Raw genomic sequence first — 20,964 nt, 5'->3', positions numbered from 1 at the left:
TAAATCAGACCAGTAAAGATGCAAGGCTGTATGAGAATGTGGGTCTTATGAGCTCGATTTGGGATCACTTTATAATCTTGAAATACTGAAATGTCGAATTTCAGTATCTCGAGACTATAAAGCCAAATGTTTGCAATAGCAAAAGATCATAATCATGAATTCAAATATCTCAAATTCGCAGTTATGGCAATATACTACATAATGTCCGGGATTGTGTGCTGATGGTGCGCGGTGCCATGTTTGGATCTAGGTGTTATGTCAGGTAAGTGTGTTTTATAAGGATTTTGAGTTGGCGTTAGAGTGTATGTGAGTTTGCTGATATGTTTGATGTGTGTGTGAGGGACTGGAAAATGTGCGTGTGTCAGTTTGCTTTTGTTTCCTGTTTGTTCCTGTTTGTGCGATCTCAGAGTTAGTATATATAAGTAGGTGGGTGTGGGGGGCTTGCCCCTCACATGGGAGTTGCAGGGGGGGGCTTGCCCCCTTGCTTATGTGTGTATGAGTTGTGTTTGTGTGTAGTTTTGTTTGTTTATGTTGTGATGTGGGTGTTGTGGTGTCTGAATGGTGTAGTGTGTGCAGTTTGTTAGGTGTTTTGAATTTCGTGGTTTTGGGTTCGGGGTTTTGTTGTTTCGGTGTTTTGTGAATTCAGTTTCATGGTCTTGAGATACTGAAATTCGATATTTCAGTATTTTGAGATTATGAAGTGAATCCGCTCAGATTCAGATGTCCAAGAAAGAACATATGATCTGTCTGTGGTCATGGCATGTTAGACAATGATAAGGACATTGGAGGTGGTGGAATTCCTCTGCTGAACTTGGGTACAAACTACTTTTTTCTGAGCAGTTTCTTTTATATATAGCTATTACAGCAAGAAAATGAAGAATTAAGAGACATAACTAGTGGTGAGAGTTTGGACAGTAGGAAATTGGACTTACCTGGTTGGTGAAGTTAGAATGTTGGAAAAGGTAATGTTGTATGTGAAGAATAGGGTGTACATAAGTACAGAGAACAGAATGGTGATTACTGCTGTCTCACAGGCTTTCAGAATTTCGTGGTTTTGGGTTTGGGGTTTTGTTGTTTCGGTGTTTTGTGAATTCAGTTTCATGGTCTTGAGATACTGAAATTCGATATTTCAGTATTTTGAGATTATGAAGTGAATCCGCTCAGATTCAGATGTCCAAGAAAGAACAATGATAAGGACATTGGAGGTGGTGGGATTCCTCTGCTGAACTTGGGTACAAACTTCTTTTTTCTGAGCAGTTTCTTTTATATATAGCTATTACAGCAAGAAAATGGAGAATTAAGAGACATAACTAGTGGTGAGAGTTTGGACAGTAGGAAATTGGACTTACCTGGTTGGTGAAGTTAGGATGTTGGAAAAGTTAATGTTGTATGTGAAGAATAGGGTGTACATAAGTACAGAGAACAGAATGGTGATTACTGCTGTCTCACAGGCTTTCAGATCTACTACAACCTGACTAAGCTCTAAAATAGATTGCACTGAGTGTAAACATAAGGATGGGGTAGGCATTTAATAAAACCGAAGTCCCTTTGTGCCGAGTGTAGACATAAGGATGGGGTAGGCATTTAATAAAACCGAAGTCCCTTTGTGCCGAGTGTAGACATAAGGATGGGGTAGGCATTTAATAAAACCGAAGTCCCTTTGTGCCGAGTGTAAACATAAGGATGGGGTAGGCATTTAATAAAACCAAAGTCCCTTTGTGCCGAGTGTAGACATAAGGATGGGGTAGGCATTTAATAAAACCGAAGTCCCTTTGTGCCGAGTGTAGACATAAGGATGGGGTAGGCATTTAATAAAACCGAAGTCCCTTTGTGCCGAGTGTAAACATAAGAATGGGGTAGGAATTTAACATAGCTGAAGCCCCTTTGTGCTGAGTGTAAACATAAAGATGGGGTAGGAATTTAACAAAGCTGAGTCCCATTGTGCTGAGGGTAAACCTAAAGATGGGGTAGGCATTTAAATTAGCTGAGTCCCTTTGTGCTGAGTGTAAACATGAAGATGGGGTAGGCATTTAATGTAGCTGAAGTCCCTTTGTGCTGAGTGTAAACATAAGGATGTGGTAGGCATTTAACGCAGCTGAAGTCCCTTGACAAAATGCCTGCACTTATCCATCATATGGAATCTTAACCAGCTGTACACCTGACATATATATATCTATATATATATATATATATATATATATATATATATATATATATATATATATGTGTATATATATATATATATATATATATATATATATATATATATATATATATATATATATATATATAAGCTTGGCATTACAAGATCTGAAATTAATTAGAGCTTATTGGAGCCTGCTTCATGCTATGGGTTATATCTGCATAAGCAATTCTTGAATTATCAGTCACGAGTGTGTTAAAACCCAGCAAATATCATCCTTGCATTTTGAGTGAAAGCTGTAAACCTGCATTTTTTCCCCTTCTTTGTTAATTTGCTCTGATAGTAAAGCAGAAATAGTGTCATTCCACAGGATCATCTGCTTGGTAATTGTAGGCACTGCAACTAATGTTGTTGTGTGCAGCTGCATGCATAGCGTGCCTTAATGTATTAAGGAATTGATACTCTGTTGCAGGTAATTCTGGATACCAGCTGGAGCCCTGGCTTATGATTCTCATGTAGAGTCCATAGATAGTGGCTGAACCTCAGTACAGCACTGTGCACACACAAACCTGCACTATTAAACAGAGTATTCAGCTTGCACAAAGCCTGCTTCCATTGCTGTGGCATGTCTGGGAAGAGTAACATCACTATGAAGCTGCCACAGCCTTCAGGATATACCTAGCATGTTGCATGCTATATACTCTACTGTTGGGAAAATAGGATGGGCAGACCCAGAATACTTCTATAGTCAGACCACACACACACACACACACACACACACACACACACACACACACACACACACACACACACACACACACACACACACACACACACACACACACACACACACACACACACACACACACACACACACACACACACACACACACACTTCCTGTGGTACAGGGCTTGATTCCCCCAGCCTTCATTTCTCTACTGTGTGGCCTTTAGTAAATCCCTTAATCAGGCAGTATTTTGGGGCAATTGGGAATTTTGACATGTCTCTTTAATGGCCTCCTGGGCTGCATACCTTATAAATATATTTGAGCTTATGAACACCATTATATGGTAACAGTATGACAGAGCATCAGCAATTGGCAGTTGTACAATCAACCCCCTCATAGCAACCATCAGAGTAAGTGTCAACACAGGCAACATGGTGGCTTCTAATCCAGACCCACGTGCCCCGATGAGCGAACATGGTACTTGTATTGTTAATACTTGACTTTGATGCTCAGGACACGGTCATGCCACACTGTACATCAGATAGTCCCACATACACCACAAGGGTTGAATGGATCACTGTTGTCATCTGTGTGCAGATAACTAGTGATATAATTACACAAATTTGTTCACACACATTGGGTGGGGGAGCATGTCACAGGTGGTGAAGACACAGATCATGAGGTGACAGGTTCTCTGTGTCAGTGACAATTTTCTCTTGGGTTGTCAGTAAGTGACTGTGACCTAGTGACACTCTGCTGGCTTGTTGTGGCAAGAGCTGAGGTCCTTTCTGCCAAAGATAGTGTGTGACAGCAAAACCATAAACTGAATGGAGTTCACTAGTAAAGAGTCATGTCATAGCAGTCTGGGTGCTGTTCCAACCACAAGGAAGGGAGGCAAAGCATTATACTTTTCTAGATGCAGTTGAGGATTGCGAAACTTGTGATAGTCCCTCCACACTTTTTCCCCTGGTACATACTCTACTCTGACCTTGAACAGTATAGCCAGTATGAGCAGGGATGGTGGCACTTGCAATTGTCTATAGAAGTGGATGTGGTGCATGCCAAAGATCCCATTTAGTATATACTGACTTTCTGTGAAGTCGAATTTTATGTAGTCAAATTCATATGATCGATTTTATGGAACGTCAAACCATTTGTACTGAAATTGTGGTAAAGAAGGGATGGAGGAATTTGCCCTTTTCCTGATGGTAGTGCACTCTCAAAGCTGGTATATGTAATTAACAGAGGGTGTGGGGGTTGCGCAAAATCACAGTTTTGTGTTTTGACAAACTTTAACATTTTGTAAAGCTGATCATATGAGTTGGATTTTACTGAAAGTTGATATTCTAAATGACATCCATGCACTACTGTGGACCTCCCATGTCCAATCAGTACTCGATTAGTAGTTTAGATTAGATAGTTCATGAACTCCATGTCCTCACCAATTCCACACAGCACAGCGATTGACTACATGTTGGACTGTGTTGCAGCTGATATTGCTGGGATGATAAATTGGCACAACTACTGATTGATCTCAAGTACGGCCTGCATATCAGAGGTTAACAGTGACATGTCATGGTGTTGTTTATCTCTGCAAGTCTGTGCAGTATACTATACCCCTATGTGCTGCAGTGGGCTCCTCTGCCACTGAAGCTGCAGAGGGAGCTGCACTGATACTTGGAGCCATAGGGATCCCCTTCCCCACTGGGAATGATAAACCTTCAGACTTTACCAACTCAGGTTCATCTGTGTGAGAGGCCACAACTTCATCTTGTACTACAGGTGGATATTCACCTAGGATGGAAGCCGGAAGTATCACTGTGCCATCTGAATCTGCCTCAGGTATCTTTGTTTTATCATCCTTAGACTCGAAATGAGTGCCAACATTGGCCTGTTTTCCTATCCCAGCCTCTAAAGCTGTCACTGTAGTTGTACCCTTCCTTGAAAAGACACACACACACACACACACACACACACACACACACACACACACACACACACACACACACACACACACACACACACACACACACACAAACAGTTAAGAAAGTAGAAACAATAATACCAGATGGAGTATTTGAAAAGAAAAAAGTAAGCAGCACTGATTATAAAATTTGCTACACCTTATGATGATAGAGTCCTTCAAACTTAAAGATATAAAGTTATAAAATATCAAGATATGCAGGTAGAAACTAGGCCAATGTATGATAAGGGCAACCCAGATTGTTCTTGTGGTAGTAGGAGCAACTAGGCAAATGAAAAAGAATTTCAGCTGTACTTAAGTGTGCTACCAAAGATGATAACCCCATATAAACTACACAAGGAAGGAATTCTGGGTAGATTATAGATGTTGAGTAGAGTACTTTTGCAAGCATCAAAACTGAAGCAAAACTAATTTTATAAATTTAATTATGCCATGAGTTAGGAACAGGGTACATTCCTTTCACAGTATTAAAAAAAGTAAACGCTTGGAGAAATCAAACAAAAGTGAGCATGAATGCCTGTGCTAAACCCATCTCCTTGAGGTACAGGTATGCATAATAAGGGTTTCCATGCAAGACATATAATATAATCCCAACCTACCTCTGCTGTTATCCTAATATGTTAGAACTCCTGATATTCCTATAAAAACATAGCAATTGTATATTGTGGTAGTGTCTATATTATAACAGTGAACGATCAAAAGATCAAATGCTGTTATATCAACCCCAAAACATCAAAAGCTGAAAAGAGGGAACTACCAGAACAGCAATTTTTTTCCCAGGGAAAAAAAATTGCTGTTCCCAAAAAAAAAAAACAAAAAAAACCCACACTAAACACTATTTTAAATGGGGGGCTTCACCCCCCCACACCCCCCCTACTTAAATATACCAACTCCGAGATCACACTACAGTGCCAAAAATGGCAAAGTGACAGAAGCGTCCAAGCAACTTCTTTCCCAGAGAAAGAATTTGCTTATATGACGCTTTGTCATTTTGCATTTTTGACATTTGAAGTTCGACTAAGATGCATTCAACAAAATGCATCTTTGGTCTTCTGATAGAAACCCTTGTGGTAAGCCTACGGTTTCTCTGTGCTATGCTGTGGAAGCAGCTCTGTGGAAATCTGCTGAGCATGGTACTAACATGGTACTAACAGGCTGGGAATAGCTTGCAGGGGACTCCTGGCCCTTCCTGGCAAGTGGTTTGGCACCATTGCCTGACATAGCCTAGCCACAGCTGAAGTAGCTGGTGGAGATTTCACTGAGGAGACCAGTGGGCAAATGTCTGGCCATGATGGATAGCCTCCTGGAGCTGATGGCAGAGTGTGTCACCTAGGTAGTATCTAGCATTGACTGTTAGGAGATGGTGTTGCCCATTCCACTAGCTACAGCATGATGCTGGCTTCTGGTGCATAACAGTAATATCCTTCTGAGTCAGACCTACAAGTAGCAGGTTACTGCTCATACCCCACTCTATTCCCAGCCATATGTGCTCATTCTTCTTATGTCATACCCTGTACCATGTATGCTGTCAAACCTTCCGCCAAACCATTTTCTATCCTCTGTCTCTAGCCATTCCATGTTTTCCCATCCTAACATGTGATCATCCCTCCATGTCTGTCTATACTAACTTATTTTGTGTCTGTCTGCCCCTGCACACTGCCCTCTTCCATTTTATTCAATAATTTTCCATTTTGCTGACACTACATAAAACATGTTGCCTGCACAACCCTGCACACTGTTACATGCTGTCCTTCTTTGTGTCCCTCTAACTGATGCATTCAGTTTTTCCTGCTTCCTTATACACTTATTTCCTCCTCATTTATACATCCGCCAGCTGTCCAAACACATGGACACTACAGGACAGCTGTTACACTGTATGACTATATAACTTTAAGTGGCACTGTGTGCCATCCTGCCAAATTGATTGGACAACATGGATGTGTCTACTTACTTACTTAGTTTCACGATACAGGTGAGTCTACTTGCATAGTGGCAAGGACTCACACCCAGCTTAAAAGATCTCTCTACTGTCACAAAATTAAGCCCCAAACTAAAGCTTGGCTGCTGAAGTAGTCGGTTGAAATGCCTCACTTTAGGTTAGATCACTTAGCTCCGCCATTAACTCCCTTCCTGCTATCTACTTGTCATTCTTCTCCCATCACTCGTAGCACAACCCCTCACCAGTATACATGCATACAGACTGCTTCATTATCTCTTATCCATATTGTCTTTTATTTTCATCTTATCACAATGAATTGTATTTCTTTCTATATTAATACTTTCTAACTTAACTTACATACTTTATTGTTTGCACATCTTATTTACATGTTACTTTTTCTTTTACCAACATCTTATGCACTCTGTCATTTTTGTCACTTGTGTTATGCAGTCTGAGTTCTGGTTGTATCACTGTAACCTGGGCTGGACATGAATTTGGCAATTTTTGTTCATTATTCTACCCCAGTAACCATATTACATGCACACTAGCCTACTCATTTATGTTCTCTGGGGTGCATGTGGTTGCACAAAAATGCTGACTGGCTTGGTTTGGATATTTAAGCACTTCTTTTTTTGCCTTGCAGGGTTGGTGTTAGCATTGTAACTGCACTTCACTTGCATTATCTCTAACAGATGTTACACTGAGGCGTATATTAAGAACTGCTGGGAAGTGTTTGACAGAGAATACTATGAAAAAAAAACAGTATGTTGCATATAACTAAGGGGCAAATAGCATTTTAACATTTTCACTTTGATTACCACTACAGATAGTAGCAACAAAGTATATAATTTTCTAAAGAGTGATGACTGCTTTCACTTTTATCACCTTCACTTGCAGTTTCAGTATTTTCATGATCTCCTGGTTTCTGCTCTTCTGCAACTTGCTTTCTGGGTTGATTTGGGTCCATGCAGATTCCAAAGTCTTTGTGTGTTATACCCCCAATGATGGTTCTGTCAGTTTCACATTTCAGACCAGCCTCACAGGGACAACGATAGTACACATCCCAGATGTACTGAAAGTAAACATAATTATAATGACAATAAGTGAATTATGTGCTGTAATGTCTTCTCTACTTATATTTAGCTAACACACACATAAGGGCTATGATAGTACACATTCCATATATATTAAAAATAAACATAATTATTTTATAATGGACAATAAGTGAATTATATGCTGAACTATATATATATACTTTACTTATTTAACAAATTAGCAAAGCATAAAACACATGCATGCAGACATATATATATATATATATATATATATATATATATATATATATGTGTGTGTGTGTATATGTGATACACCTCAACATTGGCCCGGTAATCAAGGAACCTCAATCCTCACCCCTGGCAACAGTGGGGGATGTACACAATGGGAGGATGACAAGTATAGATACAAACAGTAAAATGCAATTTCCCTTAGGAGCACATAAAGACCACAGTGAATCTGGGGCTGGTTTCTCCCTCTTTCTCCAGATCCCCAATAAGAGTCCCTGCTGGCACAATTATAGGGTTGAGATCTCAGCTGAGTGGCCAAGCCAAAACCTCCAGCACCCTCTCTGTCCAACCAGTACTTCATGTCTCTGCCCAAGTAGCTGACACACACACTTTGAGGTTTGATTTATGTATATACACACACACACACGCACGCACACACACACACACACACACACACACACACACACACACACACACACACACACACACCTGGGAAAGGCTGGCACAGGTTTACTATCTAGGGCCCCTTCTGCCCAGACTATAAGGTAGTTCCGACTGCCACTAGCCAACTCTTTATCAGTTACTTAAGGCCCTTAACAAAGGGTGTCCAATCCTATTGTCTAATGTTACTATTATCCAAATGGTAGTCTGACCAAGAGAAGGCTGTTTAGGAGTGGCCTGTACAGTGTCACCATATAGATATGCTAGTACTTTAAGAGCTTAAATATGTCTCTCAAATATCAGCCACAAAGATAGATTTAAATATATTTAATAATAAATAATAAAAGAACAAGACAATTCTAAATATGTAGTCAGTTACACCAGAGTTCAAAATCATAGGAAATATTTAAAACAACATTGCAGGACAGTCTCAAATAAATAAAGAAAACATCTAACCTATACTTTACTATATTTCAATCTGAATCTAAAAGAGTTACTATGCCCTAAAAACTTACTTACAGCAAGGCAAGTTCAGAAGGTGGTAATGAGTGGATGTCTCATCAAAAACAAGATACAAAATGCACAGTATTTCTGAAAGAGTTCTTAAATTAGTATCAAATATTACTGTTGGGTTAGCTTATATGACATCACTTTTTTTCACCTGAATTCATTTTACAAGTTGAACCCCTTTTTTCAGAAACTGACAGAATTTAGCAGCTCTCTGCGAAAAAACATAGCCTTCAGATGTTTGCATCTGCTAGAGGACATAAAACAATAAAACACTTACAAAACAGCACAGAGAGTCCACTAGTGTAGATATCCTGTCTCCTGTTGACTGAAACTGAAAGATAGTTTTTTATAGCATGATCGTAATGCAATTTAATTTCAACTTATTTTCTTGAAGTTTTGCAAGTTAACCTTTTATGTCCCAGTTGCCACTATTAAAAACATATACATTTACACAGTTTTATTAGTTTATATACATTTCTGTTCTAAGCCAGCAAGGCATGCTGTGGTTACATTTTAGCTCAGTACGTAACATACAGGTCTGTATAAATCTTATCGATATTCACAAATGACAAAATTATTTACAAAGTTCCATATATCTGTGCTGTCAATATCTCCTTATAAATCATATTAATATTCACAAATGACATGTAATTATTTATAAAATTCCAGATAGCTGGGCTGGCAGTGTGACATTTCTTCCCCTCCCCCGAAAACTCAAGCTAGTTTTTCAAGTGACTATCTGGGAGTACCTTGCCCCATTCCCTGTCTTGAGAACCTGCCTGTGTTGACATTGCTAACCCCACTGCAGTGCTGCACTGTCATATCATATACCTGCAACACTGGGCTCCACCTTAGTAACTTGGCATTTTGCTGGCTGGCTCAACATAGCCATGTTAAGAGACTGTGGTCTGAAACTACAGTGAATTTCCTTCCATACAGATAAGGCTGAAGTTTCTGCAGAGTCCACACTATAGCTAGACATTCCTTTTCTACAGCTGTATAGCGTTTCTCCCTGGGGTTGAGCCTATGACTGAGATATACTACTGGGTGCTCTTCTCCCTCTGAGGAGACCTGGCTAAGTACAGCCCCCACCCCATGATTTAAAGCATCAACTTGCACAACAAATTATTTGCTGTAATCTGGACTGGCTAACACAGGGAGTCCTCCCAAAGCTTCTTTAAGCTTCTGGAATGCCTGCTCACATGCTGGCATCCACATTACCTTATCTGGCTTGTTTTTCCTTGTCAGGTCTGTGAGGGGAGCAGCTATGGTACTATAATTGTGGACAAACTTTCTGTACTACCCTGCTGTCCCTAAGAATGCCCTCACCTGCTTTTTGGTAACAGGGGCAGGCCATGCCTGAATGGCTTCCACTTTGGCAGGTTCTGGCCTGAACTTACCACTCCCCACTCTATGTCCCAGGTAGGAGACCTCTGCCATACCCATCTGGCACTTATTGGGCTTAATGGTCAACCCTGCCCTCTGTAGTCTTCTGAGCACCTCCCCGACATGTTGAAGGTGCTCTTGCCAGGAATGGCTGTAGATGACAATGTCATCTAGGTAAGCAAGGGCAAACTCTCCTGCTACGATACAATCTACCAGCCTCTGGAAAGTCACTGGGGCATTTTTCATCCCGAAGGGCATTTTTCTGAAGTCATACAAGCCAAAAGGAGTCACAGAGGCTGACCTCTGTCTAGCACTGTGAGTGAAGGCATCTGCCAGTAACTCTTGGTAAGATCAATGGTGGTAAGATACTTAGCCCCACCCAGCTGCTGTAGGGCTTCATCTGTCTTAGGCAAGGAGGAGGCATCTGACTTTGTGTGACTATTTAATTTCCTGCAGTCCAAACAGAACCAGGTGCTGCCATACTTCTTTGGCACCAGGATTATTGGTAGGCCCAAGGACTGCTGGACTCCTTGATTAACCCTAGTTCCAACATTTCCTGTATCTCCTCCCTCAGAGTCTGTTTTACTTTCTCAGGCACCCTATAAGAGGCATGCTTAATAGGCCTTTGGGATCCTTTATCCACATAGTGCAGCACCAGATGGGTGCACCCTGGTTTCCCAGTGAACATGTCCCCAAACTCCTGTAACACTGCTCAGATTTCTCAAACCTGGGTAGGGAATAGCTGCTGGGATATTGCTAACCCTTCCACTGAGCTGTCAGTCCAAGCCTCACTGAGGAGATCAGTCACCAGATCCCCCTCAGACTCCTCCTGTAATCCACTGCAAATACTCAGCACAGGGGCCTCCCTATCATGAGAAAGTTTCATCATGTTAACATGATACAATTTGTGCTCCTGCCTCCTGCCTAGCAGTTCTACCATGTAGTTAACATCCCTTACCTTTCTTACCACCTTGTAATGTCCCTCCCTAGCTGCTTGCAGCTTGTTGTGTCTGACAGTAATGAGAACCATTACTTGCTGCCCTACAGCATACTCTCTAGCTTGAGCATTCCTGTCATACCAGACCCTTTTCTGCTGATGGGCTTCTGCCATGTCTTCCTGGGCCAAGCACATGAGCTCCCTGAGCTTTGTCCTAAGGTTTAGGACATATGCTGCAACAGACTCCTTGTGAGATTCACACTCACCCTCCCATTCATCATGAATCAAACCTAGAGGTCCCCTCACCCTATGCCCATACAGCAACTCAAAGGGTGAAAAACCTGTGGATTCCTGGGGAACCTCTCCGTAAGCAAATGACAGATGGGGCAAATATTTATACCACTCCTTCTTAACTGGTCTGCAAATGCCTGTAGCATTGTCTTGAGTGTATAGTTTAACCTCTCAACAAGACTATTAGTCTGGGGATGGTAGGAGGTGGTCTTTAGTTGCTTCACCCCATAATAATTCCACAGATAGGCCACCAGGTATGATGTAAAATTGACACTTCTGTCAGTCAGTATTTCTTTTGGGAAACAGACCCTGCTGAAAATCTCTAACAAAGCATTTGCCACCTTTTCTGCCTCAGTGGAGGATAGGGCCACTGCTTATTTGTATCAGGTATAATCTACTGCCACTAGGATATACTTTTTCTCTGTGGAACTTGGGGTACTCAGAGGCCCCACAATACCCATAGCTACCATTGAAATGGCTCCTCTATCACAGGCAAAGGCATCAAAGGAGCTTTCACCTTGGTTCCTGCCTTGCCTACCTTTTGGCAATGCTCACAGGTCCTGCAGTACCCAGTTACATCTCTGGAAATCCCAGGCCAATAAATGTTCTGCATAATACTTTTCTTTATAAATTTTATGCCCATATGACCTGGAAAGGAAATATCATGGGCTATGGCTAGAAGTGCCAGATGGTAGGATCTGGGCACTACCAACTGCTGTATTCTCTCACCCTCTAGCCCTCCCACAGTAGAGAACAAATTTTTCCCACCTCTCTATACAGTATATATATATATATATATATATATATATATATATATATATATATATATATATATATATATATAGCTAGGGTGTGGTATCCATGATTATGAATCATCTCACTTTTTATAAGTTCTGCTCCCTTTCCAGGCACGTACCTCCATATGATCCCTGGTTCCTGCCGGAGATTCTGGCATGGAGTTTGCACCCCAGATATGATTGCCTCATCCTTCCCATGACTGAGGTGAGCATGCATTCTCTTGTCACTCCTGTCCCTCAGCTGTAGTCAGGGCTACATTCCTTATTCATTGGGTTACTAGGGGTTGACCCCCCCTACTGAAAACACTTTGTTTCTCCTTTAGGATCATTTTATTCAAGTGTCATTCCCATGATTGTGTTCATTGGAACTGCACTCAACTTTTCTGTTTTCTGCCTTTTCACCATATTCATGTTTATCCTATACAGTAACTCAGTCATGTCCTCTCTCAAGGAGTTTCCATCACCTATTTCTCAAAGAAATTCCTTCTGTGTTTACTCTGCATCACATCACAAACCTTAGCCATTGCAGTCTTTCTCTTCTGTAAATTTACATACTGTTCTTTTCTAAACTGATACACATTGTTTTCTCCATTAGATACTTGTATATAGCTACCATGTTTCAGGATTTGTGCCGTACAGCTCCACAGCACAGTAGCGTGCTTACTACTCCCTAAAGCATTTCTTCCAGGTCTCTCAAAGTGATGGTTAAAGTTCAATAGATTTCTTTCAATATGGTAGAACTAGACAGTCATCTTATAGTGAGACAAATTCTCCCAGAAACCTCTTGTGGCTTAATGTGGCAGAACTGGGCAGCCATCTTAAAGTGAGTTACATTCTCCCAGAAACCTTCTGTGGATGAAATACTCTACATCATCACAACATGCATTGGGTTACTGTGATGATTAAAATACTTGCATGAAAGAACAGAATACTAAGTGCCTTAATTAGAGTCAAGAATCTGTTTAGCGCAAAATTGACAATTAAAGGTTGTGTCATCAGTCCTCCCACTCTGCAGGAGGATGCTAGCCTGTCAGACACTCTTGCGTCGCTGTTTCCTGTAAACATTTCCTGTCTTAGTTCCGCTGGCTGTAGTAGCCTTCCAGACAGTCTCAACAACATGAGGCTTCTCCCAATTCTACATCAGTGATGGGGTGTAAATTAATCCTGTAGCAAGAGACATACTGTGATTGCACATTCTCACTTGCAGATTTTGAAAGGGAATGCAACATCCTAGCCTCTATTTTTCTTTATATAATCAACAATGTTGTACCTTTGTTTTGGCACCCGTCTTAACATCTATGCTCATTTCTCGAAGCCATTTGTGATGGTGCTCTTCTAGTAGCTGTTATACCCCTCTTATGTAGTACATAGTTTATTGCCTACAGCATCACAGGGTGGCATTAGTATGTTCCTTGATTTTTATACTTGACTAGTGCCATGGATTGCTTACTAATAATTTCAGTCAATTAGAGCTAACTAAAAAAGAAAAAAGTTAAAAATAAATGTCCAAACTCAGAGAAACTGGATAAATTGTTTAACATGGTTTGGGGCTAAACTAGAGTTACTATATTTGTAATTGTGTATGTGTATGGGGAAATCTTGTCCTTTTGGGCAATTTCTGTTTGCTAATTAAAACTGTCCTCCCGAGTGGTTTAGTGTTCATATTGTATCACATCAAACCGTTTAAAAAAGACAAAAAAGGCTTCACTATTGACTGACTTAATTTAAAATATAAACCATATTCCTGATATGTTTATCGAAACATCCTGTCCATTGTTGACAGTTGCCGTATCATAGTGGGAGCTTTAGTCCATTCACAAACAGTTCCTCAAATACATCACTTTTTCCTTCACATTATTCTGAAACTATTTGTGCTTAGTTTACTTTCACTTCCACTTAGCTCTTTATCATGCTTCATTATTTGCAAATCTATGCTTTTAAACAAAGATTCATCTTGAAAGGCTTTATAGTCCAGAATTAAGTCACTCCTTAGTTATTTGTAAGACAGTGAAAAAAAGGTCCAAACTGCTTTAGCCTGTCTTCATGCAGATTTTGTTTTGACTGCATACATTTTCTTTGAACTTCTTCAATTTTCTTGCCCTGAACTTTGTTATTGGAATTATTGTTCTCTAGCCCTTTAGTTGAATATAGATCTTTATGACATCAAGGATTTAATACAATAATAAAACCAAGAACCATACGAAACTCCAAAATCGAGCCACAAACTTCCAGACTTGGTATGCGAAGAAGACAACATGGTATAATTTGTATGAATGTTGTTTATTTTATAAAAGCAAACACAATTGAGAGATTTCATTGGATTGTATCAAAGACTTCTTCAGAATCTGTTACTTTGAATCACAGTTACAATTGAAATTATCCACTCACACAGGGTCTTCTTTCCCCGGTGATTCTGCCATTCTTATTCCCTTGGCTGTGGTTTCACTAGACAGTAGGTAGGGACAGTGGGAATCTCGTTCATCCATTCATGCGTGCCACATGCCTGACTGGACCATTAGGATTACACACAATATGTTCATTTACTACCATAAAACAGCTATACTATTACTGATTTAGTTTATTATTTGTTTTTACTACTTAAGCAACACTACGTTTGCCCTAGAAGGTGTATTATTGTACTTTTTATGCTATTACATTTAAGACATTTAAAACATTTAAAACAAATCATATTAAAATGCATAGTTTTTGCAAATTTCATAAACCCGGTACATATATAGTTTTCTACTTTGAGACAAAAATAGTTATTAACTTTATTACACAATGTAGGAATGAAGCTTTAAAATACTAGCTATAGATAGGCTATTGTTCAAACCAGGAAATATTTGTGCATTGAGTTTAATTTGCCACACTAATTCCCTTGCTTTTATCAAATTGCCCCATGGCCCACCATGGGGATCTCTAGAAGCCATTTACAACCCCAGAACTTTAAATCCATGTGTCAGATATTTAAAGGTGTGTTTATAGAGAAAATTATTTTTGTTGTCTCTAATATCCTGAATGTGTTCATAGATATGTTTTTTGAGCTTCCTTTGTGTCTTCTCTACATAAAAACAACAGTATTGTTGATAGAAAAATAAATAAATGACACCCACTGAATTACATGTACAATGAAACATTGATCTGTCTGAATAATTTTTAACCACCACTAAGTCTTTCTCTAGAATATGATCACACTGGGGACAAAGTCCACATTTTGTAGTGCTCACCCTTTTGTTGGTAAAAGATACTGGAATTGCCTCTCTTAATTCCAAATAGTTATTTAATAATTTTCTTTTCCTAAATATAATGTGGGGCTCATTCCCGAACAGTCCAGTTAAGCCATCGAAACAGGAAAAAAATCTTTCAGTTTGTCTTAAGGATCTCTATAATACTGGCATGATCTACCATATAGCTGGTCATAAAAGAGTAAGGGAAGGCCTTCCGGTTAGGCTTTGTCCTATTGTTGGACATGAAACTGTTTTTGTACCATAACAAAGACTGGAAAACAACTGCTCTTTTCTTAAATAAAACCTCCTCAAATATCCTTTGCACAGGTCCATTGGGATACCCCTGGAAGTGGAACATTTGTGCCAGTTTTTGTCCTTCAGTTTTTAACTGGTCACCTTTCAAAACCATCCTGGCTAGTCTCACATATTGCACTTTCACTATCCCCTTTTTTGATATTCAGGGTGACAACTAGTGTAGTGCAAGAGGCTGTTTGAGTACGTAAGTTTCCTGTATCTATGTTACCAATCAACCTCCTGTTTACTACATCCTTGCTGATTTCTACATCAAGATAATTAATTCTAATCGAGTTAAAGTTAAATGTAAATTTAAAAGAATGAGCTGGTGTTTTAAGGTAGCTAATAAATTAAACAATTTCATTAGCAGGTTTATTCCAAATAATGAATATATCATCCAAATAACGGATGTTCATCTTCCAAGGTGGAGGGCAAAAAATTGTTCAACATATATTTTTCTCCCATTGGAGCATTTCAATGTTGGCAAATATAGGGACGCAGGACGATCCCATAGCAAAGCCCTTTTTAGAAGAAAATATTGCCCCTCTAGAAAAACAAAATTGTTTTTAAGTACTGTCTTCATAAGAGTGTCTAAGGTGTTGATTTCATCATTGCTAAACTCAGTGGACTCTGTCAAGAAATCATGAAACTAGTTCAGTCCTATAGTGTGTGGTATAACATTTAATAGGCTAGTAACATCAGTAGTTACAAAGACCATATCTTCAGAGAAATTGAAATCTACATGTTTTGACAAGAAGTCCCATGAATCCTGACACAGGTGATTGAATAAATCTAAACATTTTTTCACCTTAATATCTATTTATCTTGCCAGTGTCTGTATGTTTAACTTCCCTACGTTCACGATGGGTCTCATGGGTGGGTCTGATATATTTTATGAATCTTTGGAATTCCAAAGATTAATGGTACAATAAGGAATTTTGAACTTAGAAACATTAAGACCTCTTGACTGATCTGGCCCTGTTCTGTAACAAAAGATCAATTTTCACACAAGATATACTGACACATTTTAAAGATGATTCTTCATAAAAACTGTCATCAAACAAGTATTCATTCATTCTATTGATGTAGTCAGTTTTATACATTATCATCACCCCACTGCACTTGTCATGCTTCATGGCCATCACGTTTTTTATCTTTATTTATTTGTTTAATCTAGATAAATTATACTCCATTTCATCATGGTTACTATTTAAAAAACTCTGAGATCAAATTCACAAAGGTTTTTCAAATAATATTAAAGACAAAGGAAGGGGGGTTGAATAATCTTCCTAACCAATTGATTTGCAACATATTCAGTATTTTGTTGTTTTTAAAAAGTAACTTTAAATTAAGCTTCCTAAGGAACAATTTAACATCAATAAGAAGGTCTTCTTTACTTTAAAGTGGTTACAAAAGTTTATCCCTTACTAAAAAGATCAGCATATTGACATTCATACATTTTGTGATAAAGTTGTAAATTTTAAAGTCACCTGTAGTATTGCTAATAATACAAAGGCCTTTGCCTTCATAACTAGTAGAGTCAGTCTGTGCAGAAAAAATAAACCAGGTTATCTCCTCTTCCTTCTGTAATTCTGTCTCGGTTGATACTGCTGAGAATAAAAACCCATTTGCACCCTGGGTTAATTTGAGGATATTCATTGTGTATTTTTTCAATTCTTTAGCTTCTCTGATCTCCTTAAAGGGGCTTGTTCCAAAAGGGTAAACTGTTCTTCAGTCACATCCACCTGTTATTCGGTAAAATGATGTTCTGCACTCTATATTGTTGGTAGCCCTGGTATGCAAAATGGACAACACAGGGTATAACTTGAATGAACGTTGTTCATTTTATAAAACCAAACATGACTGAGTGTATGCCAGGTCTGGAAGTAGATCTCCTCAAATCAACCCTGGGTGGAAATGGCGGAGTCCTGCACCCACTTATTTCTAGGAAATACCCATGCCCATTTGGCAACATTAGTCATGACCAAATCACCAAGTTGATGCTCAGAGTAGTTGGTCTATATAACTCTTCTCCCTGTAGGGAACCATCTAGAGTCTGTGCGGCTGCACATACTCCATTGTTGGGGGAGTTTGTGATGAAAATACTCAGCAAGTTTTAGGAGGTAGGAGGAACCCCCACAGAGAAAAAGGAAGAACATGCAAACCTGATACAAACATTGCCAGAGGTCAAGATCAAACCTTGTACTTTGTGTATGGGAGGAAAAATACATACCCATTATGCCAACTGTGTCTCTTACTTAATACATTCAACACTAAGGTTACATAACCTTAAGAAAAAAGGAGAGATACTGTCTCATACTAGCCTAAAAAGACATCAGACAGCAAAACTCTTAAAGAGCTCCCATTTTTCCCTGAGATAAAATAGCTTTAGTGTTGGCTGGAGGGATTTCAGGGGTTCAGGAAGAGTATAAGAGGTCAGCCCCCCAATAAAAAAGACATTTTGCCATTGGTCATCTTTTTCAACTGATACAACATTTTGTCCATTTTAGTTTCACCCATTAACAGTGACTCCTTTCCCTCTTATCTTAGCATACCATTTGGAGTGCTGTGCCTTCTTGTGACTGCATGCTTGTATCCGTTATTTTTCTGATTTTTGGCTTTGTTGTATATCAGCTGTCTTTCTCATTTTATGTTGGTTTCTTCTGTATGACTTTTGGACACTTGTCTGCTTTTGATGACTTTGTTTATTTATTTTTGTGTTATATTATTTTATTAATATTAGTTGAGGGTGAAGTGGACGACCAACCCTAATGTATCCATTTCAGTTTCAGTCTGGGGAATGTTCATGAGTGATTACTTGACACATATTTTTCAGATATATAAGTACATTTGTATATAATTTGACACACACACACACACACACACACACACACACACACATAAAAAAATTATATATATATATATATATATATATATATATATATATATATATATATATATATATATATATGCAGAGGTAGTATTACCAGTTTTAATTTGAAAATATCACTCAGCTGGATAACTTCGGAACCAGAACAATATCTAGGTAACAACTGAATCCATACAAGTGGTTTAGTAGATGCTTGTGGCTTACTAAATCAAAGGCCTTTATTAAGTCAGTAAAGAGGGCACCAGTTAGCTGACCTAGTCAGCATCGGTCAGTATTGTGTCATTTAATGATGTTTCAAGGTCTTACCATAACAAAAGAAAGTATATCTGTGTGTGGCATCCTTGATAGTAAATGTAATGAATGTGTGCAAATAGTCGTTAAATAGAAACCTTTTTCCTTTACTTAGTTACTTTTCTAAACCCACCACCACTTCTCATAGCTCATTACTTCTATTTTTTATTGCTAAACCCAGTTTCCAACTCTAATCCTAATGGAGTAGCTTTGCTAGTTTATTAACAATAGATGACACATCTTACATTTGGTGAACATTCAGCATTCTCTTTTGACAACGGAGCACATCTTGCCAAGTCAAGAAGATGCCTTTTGTAGCAGCACTTGCTTTTACATTGGATGCCTTCGATGCAAAGTTCTCCATTATCCTGCAAGAAAACAGACATTAAATGAATTCTAGTTGTCCTTTGCAACATCTGTGTCCATTTACCATCGTATAAACTTTATTTTTTCTCTCTTTCCTTCTTTCTTTCTTTTTTCAAAAAGAGTCTGCTGGGGAATATTAAGTGAAAGTTAAAAGTTAAAAAATAATGAGTCTTTACATACATTACATACACAGATGTAGATTAAGAATTAAATGTCATATATCTCTAAAATTTATCTGTGCAATATAGATGATGACTTTTAAAATAACAGTGTATAAGTTGTATGACATAATTAGATTGTGTTTCCAGTAATATATATAAAGTTCAGCAGACAGTTTGCTCTGCAGCTAGACCGTTTGGGCTAGACTTCTATAAACAGGCTTACACTGGGGCCCAGATTTAAAAAGACCTGCTCTTTCAGCCTGCTGTCAGTGTAATGGTCACTTACACTGAGAACAAGTCTTTTGGAATCAGGTCCTTTGTATTTTATTCAAGTTCATTAATATTTTTTATGAAGCAACAATAATATCTGGGAACTCTTCAGTGCTCAGCTAAGCCTTAGTCTCTTCTACTTGGAATACGGTAGAATAAAACCCAACTGCACCATTGCTGATGCCTTCAGAAGTTGTTACCTGACTTCCTGCATCTGGAAAAAACAACGATTGAAATAATCCTACAAAATGTAAATTATTCCCAATTACATCTATGGTATATTGAAGCAGAGCATAAGAATTATGATTGGTTTGCTGTTCTGTCCCTTTCTTCCATCTATAAACCCTGTGATGATGTTCTATGGGCTTGTCCTCTCCCTGATAAACACATGCTCTTCTTAAGTCTTTAGGACTTGACAGCATTTGACTGGCTGGGTTACTCTGAAAGTCATACCCATTGTGAGTATGAATGACAATGCCAAGGGTGCTTTTGAGGCCTTTTTAGTTTGGTCTGATATTGTGTGCTTAGAATATAAAGAAAAACATGGGGCCAGACTCATGAACACTTCCACTAGGTATACATGATCTGTATTCAAGAACATTACTGCTACATTTTTTGTGCTGTCTATTCATTCAGAAAGACTAGATTAACTCTAGGCATAGTTTAACAATACGGTAACCTTTATGAATCCCCTCAATATTTAAGGTTCCAAGAAAATCAGTAGGAAAACTAAAATTATGAGGAAGAAGGTGAGAGTTATGCTTGTATTACCTATTCACTCAGAATGGTATATATTTAGTGTAGGTGTCAATACATCTGGCACCTGATTTTCTTAGCTAAAATAGGTAAAACCTATCTAGTTTCAGAGAAGTGTTAGTTTTAGTTATCTGGGATTCTTGCCTGCCTTTGTTTTCTTTTTTTTTTTTTATTTACTTATTCATTGAAATAAATGGATTGTGCGACTTGGCCATTTTCAGTGATGGCCTAGTGTGAAAAGGCCTAGTAATACAAATTAATGCAAGCACT

General features: G+C 38.8%; 1 protein-coding gene across 1 annotated transcript in view; it reads right to left on the bottom strand.

Moving 5' to 3' along the window:
• Nucleotides 1–20,964, bottom strand: part of LOC122800438 — an 89,120-nt gene that overhangs the window by 59,363 nt on the left and 8,793 nt on the right. The window contains exons 2-3 of the mRNA XM_044069882.1: nucleotides 19,387–19,509; nucleotides 7,680–7,866 (exon numbers count right to left, since the gene is read on the bottom strand). Coding sequence (XP_043925817.1) covers nucleotides 7,680–7,866; nucleotides 19,387–19,509 — 310 coding nt within the window. The remainder of the gene's footprint in view (nucleotides 1–7,679; nucleotides 7,867–19,386; nucleotides 19,510–20,964) is intronic.

The sequence above is a fragment of the Protopterus annectens genome, chromosome 4.part0 (assembly GCF_019279795.1).
Source record: "Protopterus annectens isolate FY-2018-M chromosome 4.part0, PAN1.0, whole genome shotgun sequence".
NCBI lineage: Eukaryota > Metazoa > Chordata > Ceratodontiformes > Protopteridae > Protopterus > Protopterus annectens.
Note: the sequence above shows the minus strand (reverse complement) of the source record. Positions and strands in the feature narration are given on the sequence as shown.